Raw genomic sequence first — 11746 nt, 5'->3', positions numbered from 1 at the left:
CCAATAATGCTAGAGACATAGGAGGTCTGCTATCTCATTCATAGTGAATGATTTAATAGAATCAACAGTTGCTAATAGTTCGCAATAGAATAACATTTTCTCGAATTTGAAGCTTATTTTCAATTTTAGGTGAAAATATTACTGAACATTAATTGTAGAGATTTTCATGCTCAATCTTTTCCACTTGAATTTTTTTGTTCACATTGTATCTGAAGCCTGATAATTGGGAATCTAAAATCAAAATTTGCATAGATGGGGCGGAGCTCCTGAAATTTTTACAGATATGAGACTTGTGGCAGTTGATAGAGCTTATCAATGACTATTTTAGGTATAGATTTGATCAACATATCCATTCTTCCATTGTGTGTGAAAAGTAATGGTAATTTTGGGGTTTCAAATCATAGGATTCTGTTGTTGTGTACCTAATTGTCGCGGGAATTATAACAAGACTCCAAAAGTTTCTGTATTCTCTTTCCGAGAGATTAAACTTTCAAACGAAAATGTATACAAGCGATAAGAAGAAAGAACTTCAATCCAACAAACAACAGTTTACATGAAGTGTGAAAGAATAGTGTAAATAAAATGTGAAATAACAGTATAATTAGAGTGTGAAAGAACAGTGTAAATAAAGTGTGTAAAAGAACTAATGAATTAATAAATCAAAAAGTAAATGCAAGAGTTGGAACTGTCCATAACATCATAAGATTAAAGGTTTTACCTAACAGGAAAACATCCTGATGGGTTTCTTTCTCTGTATCACAGATTTATTGTGATCAAGTCTGTGGGAGCCTCTTTCCTAAAAAAGAGTAACATCTAATTTGGTTTACCTTTGATTTACCTCTCCTTTGATTCTGTACAGGTTATAATTAAGTATTTTTGGTTGAGATAAATTTATCAATAGCTCTATCACAGAATCGAATATGTCTATCAAGCTGAAAGTATGAAGAAATTATTGCATTTGTGGAATAAAGTGATTTTATTTCAATACAATTTCTTTTTAATAGAATAGAAATGTCTAATATGGAATTTAGATAGTATTTTACCAAATAAAAATTGATACAGTAACAAAAATTAGAGATCATACATTGATAAGCTAGTGTAGTCTAAAAATAGAAAGAAAAATAAGAATCTCAGTACCCTTTTTGAATTATTTAATCACAACATGTTTAAACATTGATGCCATTTTCAAGACTTGACACATTTTCGACACGTTTCTTGGATAGGCCTACTCCAACTTGGTTTGGATCACAATTGTCCGTGTTTCGGATGGACACGTTAAATCGTCGCTCCCGGCTGCCTGAAAAGCAGTCGTTAGGTCATGTCAGAGGCCCTGAAATTGATCAGCTGCGACCTGAAAACTCTGACACCAGACCTGAGCCAGCCAGGTCACTCGATATTATTATTTTTTTCAACTTAGTTTGCGATTCGCTTCAGAATGATTTTGAATATAGTCTTCAACGAGTTTACGATGATTATCATCTGTGGCAGTGATTGGGCTTTTGCTGCGTGTTTCGTCAATAATTGAGGCTTTTCCAGGTTGGCAATCTCGAAATTTTATAACGCATCGATACACGGAAGACCTATCAACAGTATCGTCACAATAAACAGCCTTCAAACGCCGATGAATCTCACTAGGATTCACTTTCTCAGCAGTTGAAAATTCGATAAAAGCACGTTGACACAACGCCATACTTTTACTAACCAAACCAAACTGATGAACGCAAACGCAACACCTTCAAACTGCACAGCCATGTAGAGGATGAATAGTACAGTACTTCCACATGCCACCAGGCGCACTTCTGAAGGTTATTTAGTTTGTGCTCTACATTCATGTGCGCATTACTTAATCTGCAACCCTCATAATTATATTGATTTTTCGATATTTTTGAAAAAGGTCAATAATTAGAGAACTATAAGTCAAAATCTAATTGTAAGGATATGGTTGGAAAGAGGAAATAATTTCCAATAACATTCATATAATTTGTTTGACGTTTTTGAACTTTTTACGAGTGTCCTAACTGTTCAAAATCTGGCTTTGAACTCGACGAATGTACTTTTCCACGTTTTGAAAAAACATATTCAAAAATCTATATTATATCGAAAACCAAGGTCGATAGGAAAATGTTGCTTGACATTTTTTGATGCAAATTTCATGTGGAATCTATGGTCTTCGGCTGTTACACCTTTCGTGGGACACTTTATCATGTCACAACGTTCAGTATATAGATAGGCTGTATTGAACTTTATCCAAGTAGAAAAATTGTAAGTTACCAAAGAAGGGAAGTGCATTGATAAGCAGAAGGTAAACATGAAATACATAAATAACAGCTATATTGATAATTATCTGAATGATTTATTTTATGAATAATGAAAAACCAATAAGGAAACAATCTCACCTGTGATTTGTTGAGCAGTTCACTGACCAAGTGCGATCCGAAAAATTCTGTTCCACCAGTTATTAGAATATTTCCAGTATTGCACTTATTTTTCTTCAATCTCAATGATTCCCAGAAGGCTATAAGTTTCGAATCAAGGCTGCAAACGTAACACAGATTATAGACTGCATTTCAAAACAGAATGTTTGAATGGTTTTTGCAACATACAAACACAACACGAATACAATTTAAAGATTACACAAATAGATTCAAGGAAAGATTACACAAATCTTCTCAGTTGATAAAGTCAATGAAATTAATTGAAAAATTCAGGATTTTTTTATAGAATGAACAAACTTCCACAATGAAATTACATCAACTACACTGATTCTACTACACTTGATAACTTGATATGAAGTCTTTTACAAGAATTCCCTTGATAATCATTTGTATTAGTTACTCACTCTGAGGGGTAAGAAATGTGAATGGAGTCCAACTCTTCAACCAACTTGATATTCTCACTGCCTCCATTTCCCAGCACAAATTTCGCCAGACTCTGTACAGTTGGGTACAAGAATATTGAGCTGGTGTCCAGGTTTTTATTGAGTTTCTCATTGATTTCACTCACTACTCTAGTGGCTGCCAATGAATGTCTGTAATAAACGATCAATCAGATAAATATTAACAAAGTCAATGCAAATTAAACACTTGTATTCTCCAACAGGTGCAATTGATTATTCAACAAGTGCTGAGCTCTGGCTGACGATTTGTCAGAATTATCTACTATGCATGTGCAGATCTGGAATTTCTAGTTGTCATCATGTCAACTGTATGGGTGAAAACATGGTGGATCGGCGAAAGTAGCTTTAGATTCAAGAGTGTTGAAAAAAATGCATGTATTTAAATGGTGGCGCACATAGTGGAGCGGTGTGAAACGGTCCATTTAAATACATGCATTATTTTCAACGCCTTGAGCTTGAAGCTAACTACCTTCGCCGCTCCACTATGTTTTCACACCAAGTCTTCAGGACTTACAGAGCCATTTGTAGAACTCAGTTCATCAGAATGCATTGCAAGTGGAATTGTACCAATATTACACACGCCAAAGGAATAAATCAGATATAAAAACAGATTAGGGGTTTATACTCACCCTCCCAAGTCGAAAAAGTTCTCGCTAACATCGACTGTCATCAGATTCAAGCAGTTGCACCAGACCGATGCAATGAGTTTCTCAGTAGGTGACATGCTCTGGTCATCCAAGTGAAGCGAGCCTGGCTCAACACCCTTCTCGCTTTCAGCTAGCTTCTCCTTGTCCAGTTTACCACTAGCCTTGTGAATCGGAAATCTGCAATTTCAACAATCAATTCCATTTGAGGACATACTTCTTTTATTCAGTACACTGCATTGAATTTCAATATACTGTAGACAGTAGGCTATTTAAAGTCAAAATAAGACCAAATTGAGAGTAAACTTTGGAATACTAGAAATACTGTGAAAAACAATACAAAATGTATTTTATGTGGAATATTGTCTACTAAGTTAGTGGTGGTTAACACTAAGTTCAAAGGAAACATTTAGGGCCGGTTTCCGAGCTCGGGATTTGGCGAAGTTCTAGACTTTAAACAGCTGGAGTTAGAAAATTGACTTTCCGAAACGGGGCGTAGTCGTAGTCATTGTCAAAGTCACGTTTGAATTAAATTTCAAAAACCTAGAAAATTTAACACAAAATAAAATAAAGAGAAAGTAGTGTAAAGTTTCAGCTGTTTTGAATTATTTAGAAATGTTTAATTTCGTCAAGGAAAAACGTTTCCAATTATAGAAACGAGAAATTAAAAACTGCGACTACTGTTATAAAAACTGCGACTACTGTTATAAAAACTGCGACTACTGTTATAAAAACTGCGACTACTGTTATAAAAACTGCGACTACTGTTATAAAAACTGCGACTACTGTTATAAAAACTGCGACTACTGTTATAAAAACTGCGACTACTGTTATAAAAACTGCGACTACTGTTATAAAAACTGCGACTACTGTTATAAAAACTGCGACTACTGTTATAAAAACTGCGACTACTGTTATAAAAACTGCGACTACTGTTATAAAAACTGCGACTACTGTTATAAAAACTGCGACTACTGTTATAAAAACTGCGACTACGCCACGTTTTGGAAAGCTAATTTTCTGACTCCAGCTGTTTAAAGTCTAGAACTTGACTAAATCCCGAGCTGGGAAACCGGCCCTTACAGTACTTATTATTGCTAATAAGGCTTTAAAGCAGTCGGCATACAAAATCTTTATATTTTACTTTGTATTTGCAATGGTAACATAATTATTTATGAATAAAAAGTTGATTTACTGTATCAGATCTAATGATCATATATGTTATTGTATATTCTTATGTACTATATATTATTATATCTGACAATTTACGTATCGAACGGGAATATTCCCGGACATGATGTTATGTAATGATGAGTAATAAAATAAAAATGAAATGTAGAATATTGTTAACTAGAATTATTGAAGAAATAAAACTTGAGACAAATTTGTTGTAAATTCTGTAGTGTAAATGATTGAAATTACTTGTCAAGGAGGATGATTTTGGACGGTATCATGTAGAGAGGCAGCCTCTCTTTGAGCAGATTGCGCAGTTTGTTCTGTGCTTGGCCCACTTCACCAACATTCAATTTGGTTGAAGGTTCTTGAACAACGTAAGCGACTAGATACTTGTCAGTGCCTTCCTCTCCATATGCCTGCACACAGCATGAACTCACCATCGCCACATCTAGTAATGTCCTCTCTATAGCCTGTAACAAACAATAATACTGAATGTACCTTTCAAGAATGAGTTAGGGAATAATTAACGCTGGGTTACAATATAATAGAAAGTAAACTATAAAGTAGATCTATTTGATATAGAAGGCTGTAAGTTAGAGTACAGTGGTCCTATTAAAAATGTGAAAGAAAAGGAAACGAGACAACTATGCTTTCCTATCTAATCCAATATAATTAGAAAGTGAATGTCAATATACTGAAGATTGCTTGTTTACATTCTGTACAGTCACTGTTAAAAGTCAAAATCAAACATGCATGGCAAAACGGAAGGAACCAATGTGGAGTTGAAGTTAGGCACTGCTGAATGTTGAATAGATGCTAACATTAAAACGTGAAATTCACTATAAAGTTATTGACACTGTTTAGCGACAGATAAAGAAACGGAGACCAATTTTGAAGAGATGCTGATATTTCAACTAGAATCTCAGGGCCCGGGCACACAGAGAACGATCTGCGATCCTATAGCAGGTATTTATGTCTATATCTTGGAGAGCGATTTCATATATAGATATGGAAACCTTTGGGATCGCAAATCGGCCTCTGTGTGGCCGCCCCCCTCCATACCTGCAGTTGGACGGAGTATCCGCGAATGCGCACAGTGGTGTCGCAACGACCATGTATGTGCAGGGTGCGGTCGCTGAGCAGGAATCCCCAGTCGCCGGTCCTGTACAGTCTCTGCCCCACACACGCACTCACATGCGCCGGTCGCTCTATCAAGCGTGTCGCGTTCAGGCCAGGTTGGTTCAAGTCCAGTGTTGGACTGCCTATGTAGATCTGCAACATTACAAATCAACCAATATAAAACCACAACCAGTATAGAAGTCATGCGGCCAGGATTTGAACAACCCTGCTCTCTCTCTCTCTCTCTTATTGTAAAGATGAAATTAGAATCGCTTCCCGGTGGTTCGGAACTCAGCTAGAGCAGAGTAGGTCTACTCATCCCTCATCATCATCCTTCCCATCACAAACGTAGAAAACTTTTTGGGCTAAAATTATTGCCAATTTGAGCTTCATGCTAGTGTTGAAGTGTTGAGAGATGAATGAATGGACCTACATTCACGAGGGTGCCTGCCAGTAAGTGGAGCTGGCCAGAAGCGGCCACCCTTCCAACAAGAGTACCGAGGGCACGTCACTCATGTAATACAAGCAATGGGATGATATTATGCTAACAGCTCAGTTAATCACTTTTCTAAGGTACAGCAAGGCAGTTATTTATAAGATGTCAATTTTAATTTAAACATTATTGAAGAAGATGCTTTTTTTTGACTGCAAAATCTCACCTCTCCAGGTTCTCCAATAGCTTTGACGTTTTGGTGTTCATCCATGATGACAGCATGAACCTTTGGAAGCAATTTACCCACGGGACAATATATTCCCGCCTCTCCTGTTGCCACTGATAGCGAAATATCTGTAAATAGTTCAAAAGCATTAGAGAAAATCAATTTGTCAAATAAAAATGCCAACTATAAGGAATACGTTATTAATTAGTTTCATTCAGTATATTCAATTCCATACTAATACGTTTCATTGTATCACAAAATCAATGTTAAAAGTAAAAAAGTTCAAGAATTTCGAAAATAATGACAATTGTGGGATAAAAGGATTACATATTATTATAATTGTTGTTGAATTTTTAAATTATCAGTCTGCAATTTGAGAGGGAGACATGACTCAAACCAATCACGCATAGCTTACTGTTGAGAATCTTATTTCAGATCCACTGAACATGAAATCTAATTGAGCTGATAAATCGAATATCTCACCAGCAATGGCCACATCAAGACACTCGGAAATTCTGTAGAGGTTGAGCAGTTGTATCCATGGCAACAAGTGACACAACTTGTCCCGCAGTTTTGTTGTAACCACTTCTCCATGCAACCAGATTTGCCTGCAACATAAAAAAGTACCAATTGGATATTTTTTAGAAATACCCGAAATTAAACTAACTTAGTTGGTTACAAGAGATGGGTTTCGTTGATGGGATCACCAACAGATATCTCCTCACAGTTGAAAAACCAAATTCAACTGAAGAATAATAAGATTTCACCAATCCTATCTCTTTTATCACAATTATTGATTGGGATGAAATGTGATCAAGAGACATATGATTTCAACTCGGTAAATAGTAATTAATGTGATTGCAAGCGTTTAGAATTCATATTGAACAGAATAAATGAATCAACTCTTTGTTTCCCATCACGAACTGCTTATTATTAAATCACTTTTTGCTATTAGAAGCAAATTTAGCTGGCTGCTAGTTGTTTTATTTTCTAATAGCAAAAAGTAGCTTAACTTGTTTCACAGAAAATATCCTACAGTCAATGTTTTGGACGGCTGCAGAATAAAAAAATAAGAAGTGATGATAGAGTGATTGCATCATTGCATGCACAATACAGTAATACAATGTAATGTATCAATTAATATTTGATGCCAATGTATTCCTTACTAGTTGGGATTCAAAAGCAAAACAATTGCAGGCCTAGAGTAAATCATTATTGAAGGAAGATTTTATTGGAAATTGCAGTTAACCAACTGCTGGAATATTTTAAATAATTATGAATCATTATTCACTAAAAAATGTACATGAGTGAACAACGATATTTGCACAGCCTTCATTGTTGTGTGGTCATTAAGGGTAGTTCCACCTCATCACTGTCAAATCATTCATCAACCAGTGTCATTGAAATCTATAATCTAATTGAATGTTGGGAGCACTATTGATCTAACAGTTTAGGTGAGTTCCGAACCACTGGATTGAATAGGTTACCTTTGATTAATGGTCCAAGTATGTCCCATGCAGAGCGAACTGCTACTCGGTCATTTTTCTTATAGGGATAAGCCCTGTGCTTCCACGTATGAGAGAATAAGGCATCCCTGTGAGTGAATCGAGTGCCTGGAAATATAGAAGAATACTTTGTAAAATAAATTCAACTCGTCCAAACCGTTTGTTTAATGAAATAAGATTGGAGTGAATATCTAAAAATATATCAATAACTCATCTGTAGCCAACTAAATTAAATAATATTCTGGTCTAGAAAAATGGAAATAAGTATATCTTCAGCATAGAAGTAGATTCTACATTCTAAATACATGTGAAACTTGATGTTCTAGTTAAAATCGAAATTTGAAAATAAGACAACCATTTTGAATATTTTTCAATCAATTTTGTAACTTTTCATGTTACAGGATGAGAAATGGAATTTCTTGCTTACTGCTGATGATTTTATATTTTTCCAATTCATTCATCTTCTATCTTTATTTAGTATAAACTGCAATCGACAGACATCATCTACGATTGAGTGAGTTGATGAATGAAAGCATATCTCTCACCCTTTGGCTTGCCAGTTGTTCCTGAGGAGTAGACAATGCAGGCCATATCATCCAGTGAAACTGGCACTGAGGCCGGTGTCATCTTATTGCAATAATTATTCCATTTGATATATTGATCATAGTCTAATTCATCCATGTTAATTACACGACTCTTCTCCATTTTGTGAAAGCGATCAACAAAGTTTGTTGTGGTACAGACCACAAGTGGTGTTGCATCTTCTAGCACAGAATCCAGTAGATGCTGAGGGTAAGATACCTCGAGAGGCAAGTAGGCCGCTCCTGGAAAGAATTTATACAAAAGAAAAGTTTACAATTTATTAAAGAGTGAACAATGAAATATATATTGAATTGATTCATAAAATACTAGAGAAATATGAAGAAGAAGAAGAAGAAGAAGAAGAAGAAGAAGAGAAGAAGAAGAAGAAGAAAGAAGAAGAAGAAGAAGAAGAAGAAGAAGAAGAAGAAGAAGAAGAAAGAAGAAGAAGAAGAAAGAAGAAGAAGAAAGAAGAAGAAGAAGAAGAAGAAGAAGAAGAAGAAGAAGAAGAAGAAGAAGAAGAAGAAGAAGAAGAAGAGAAGAAGAAGAGAAGAAGAAGAAGAAGAGAAGAAGAAGAAGAAGAAGAAGAAGAAGAGAAGAAGAAGAAGAAATTCTATTGATATAGGATTAGTAGATTGAACAGGAAAGGATTGAGTAGAATAATTATGTTACCAGCTTTCAGTATGCCCAAAACGGAGACAACATACTGCCAATAAGATCTGTCCATTAATATTCCAACCACCGTATTCACTCCCACTCCACACTGTCCAAGTTTCACTGCTAAACAGTCGCTCCTATAATCAAGGCTTTTAAAGGTTATCTGAAAATGAAATTATATAAATCAGTTATGGCAACATTATACATTACTTTATAATTGATAATATTGTATTGTGATTGGAATCCATTAAGCCTGATCCACATCTACCAACACTGGACAGACACGCAACGCAGTGTGTCAGACACAATTAAAAGTATTGTTCACTTTGATTTGCATGAGTGTATTCACATCTAGCAGCAACTGGCCGCACAGACACAGACCAGCAAGGCCATGCAAATTACTGTCTGTCTGTGTTGGACAATGTGAATGAGGCTTCAACTAGTCAATAGACCATCGATATAGTACTCTACAATTACAAACTACAATCAGGTCTATAACATAGTTTTAGAAAAGGTATGATAATCACATATTGTTTAAAGAGGAGATGAGAGGTGAAAAGGACCAGAGACACGATTAAATTGATAGTAATCCAAAAAAAAGTAGTTTGTCAGCGAGATCTCCTGCCTTAAAGGCACACTACTATAATAGTAGAAACAACTACTAATGTGATGGTGGAGTATAAATAACTAACAGCACTGAGAAACACTGAATTTGAGAAAGTTTCATATTATTGTAGAAAATAATCTTCATGAAAAGGGATAAATAATTCTTATAATCTAATTATGGAGTAAACTAATGGTTATCTATAACTCATAAACAATTATGAGAAGGAATTAAAGTAAATTAAAAGCAATAATGGAAAAGTTCCTCAATAACAGTGTAAGGTACTTGCATATTCAACAAATTTCATCAATAACTAATAGAAGTTGTTGATAAACTGGGAAATTGTGTCTTATTATCCGAATTCAATGATGTCTTGTACTAAATATTCGAATTTAAGCAATCTATCATTGATACTGGAATAGTAAAACACTCAAAAAATAAAAACTTACATGTCCATTAATAGCCCAATTATCAGGAGTTTTCCTTGCTTGTCTCCGAAAAATCTCATGGAGACATCCTTGGCTGTCATAGCCGTCCATTTCCACTTCGGTTATTTCCATTTTCATGAGAATCAGATCAACCATCCAGTAGATTTTCACGCCCAAAAATCATTCACACGAGTTGCCAACACTAGCAATTTCCTTCACTGTTACAACTCTCCTGAAAAAAAAACATGACAACAGTAAAACATGGATGAATTATTTCACTCATTCAAAGCTGCAATATCGGGTTGATTTATGATCAATGTTAATTTTGTTATTATACCTATATTTAATATCCAGTGACGGATCCAAAGAGGGGCTAAGAGGGCTATAGCCCCCCCCCCATGGGTATCCAATTTACACTAGATAAAATGGGTTTTCCAAACGTAGCAATTTTATTGCAGATATTCGCTACGTTACCGGTCACAACTGCCTCGACCGAGCGGAGTCTTTCTTCACTGAGAAGAATAAGAACGTATCTCAGGTCAACCATGACAGAGAAGACCCATTGAACGGGATTGCACTGGCTCATATTCACAAGGAAAGCGAAATCCATGTAGAGAAAGTCTTACATCATTTTAGTCTGTCAAAACCAAGACAAATGTGTTTGTCAAATTGGGCCATCCAATAACTTATTCATAGCATTGTACTGTTAAAAAAGGTTGTAAAATTAACGTTTCTTTTGAATGCGTTTTGTTACATTTCTACTGCCCTTTGAAATATTAAACTTATTTCTCTGTTTTGAACTGTTACCCTTTAAATTCAGGATAAGAGTAAACCAGTTACAACTTACACAATACTTCTGATTTAGACCTTTTATAATAAGGAATAATAAGAAATGCATTATAGAAAATTATAAGGTAGGATACAGTCATAAAAATGTACATATAGGTATATTTTTAAAACTTAATCATTTGCAAAAAATTAATATCAGTACTAAAAATATTTCCATACATGAAAAGTAATAGCTTTCAACGTTCAAATTCTTATGGGCAAATGGTCAGATATGATAATTATGTTAATGCAAAAACATTCTAATGGCTTCAAAATTCTTTTATTTCTAGTCAATATTATTGTGTCAAACCATAGTTTTTTGCCTCTAAACTCTGGTCAATAAAGAGATAAAAACGGCTTTAAAATGTAATTCCCGGACCCCACGCCTTGCTGGGGGTATTCCATACCCCCCCCCGGTGCTTTCACCCCCCAAACGCCTAGCCCCCCCTTTGGCCTATCCTGGATCCGCCACTTTTAATATCTGTTTAATATTGAATACTGGATAACATTTAATGTCAAAAACGGTCACAGCCTAATTGAATAAAGACAGAAAAAGTTTAATAATTTAGAAAACCATTAAAGAATAGACAGGGAAGTTTGAGGTGAAAGCAGGCTATACACACATAATAGTATGTGCTAACAAATTAAATT

The 11746-nt window shown here is 35.2% G+C and overlaps 2 protein-coding genes across 14 annotated transcripts in view; both read right to left on the bottom strand.

Moving 5' to 3' along the window:
- LOC111053064 (linear gramicidin synthase subunit D-like) overlaps nucleotides 1–11746 on the bottom strand; it is a 181011-nt gene that overhangs the window by 110841 nt on the left and 58424 nt on the right. The gene's annotated exons all lie outside the window — the stretch shown is intronic.
- Nucleotides 7868–10494, bottom strand: LOC111052034 (nonribosomal peptide synthetase 7-like). The gene is made up of 4 exons (XM_039433521.1): nucleotides 10289–10494; nucleotides 9251–9398; nucleotides 8545–8823; nucleotides 7868–8107 (listed from the first exon to the last, which is right to left on the bottom strand). The coding sequence occupies exons 1-4, from the start codon at nucleotides 10421–10423 to the stop codon at nucleotides 7929–7931; spliced, it is 741 nt and encodes a 246-aa protein (XP_039289455.1). The 5' UTR covers nucleotides 10424–10494; the 3' UTR covers nucleotides 7868–7928.

This window comes from Nilaparvata lugens, chromosome 7 (assembly GCF_014356525.2).
Source record: "Nilaparvata lugens isolate BPH chromosome 7, ASM1435652v1, whole genome shotgun sequence".
NCBI lineage: Eukaryota > Metazoa > Arthropoda > Insecta > Hemiptera > Delphacidae > Nilaparvata > Nilaparvata lugens.
This window is presented reverse-complemented; position numbering and strand designations above follow the sequence as displayed.

What these genes read in the sequence shown, in the direction of transcription:
- LOC111052034 (XM_039433521.1), bottom strand. Translation starts at nt 10,423, where the DNA reads ATGGTTGATCTGATTCTCATGAAAATGGAAATAACCGAAGTGGAAATG. An exon ending in TTTGGGCATACTGAAAGCTG is followed by an intron (nt 8,824 to 9,250) that starts GTAACATAATTA and finishes AATTCTTTCCAG; the next exon opens with GAGCGGCCTACTTGCCTCTC. An exon ending in AACAACTGGCAAGCCAAAGG is followed by an intron (nt 8,108 to 8,544) that starts GTGAGAGATATG and finishes CTATATTTCCAG; the next exon opens with GCACTCGATTCACTCACAGG.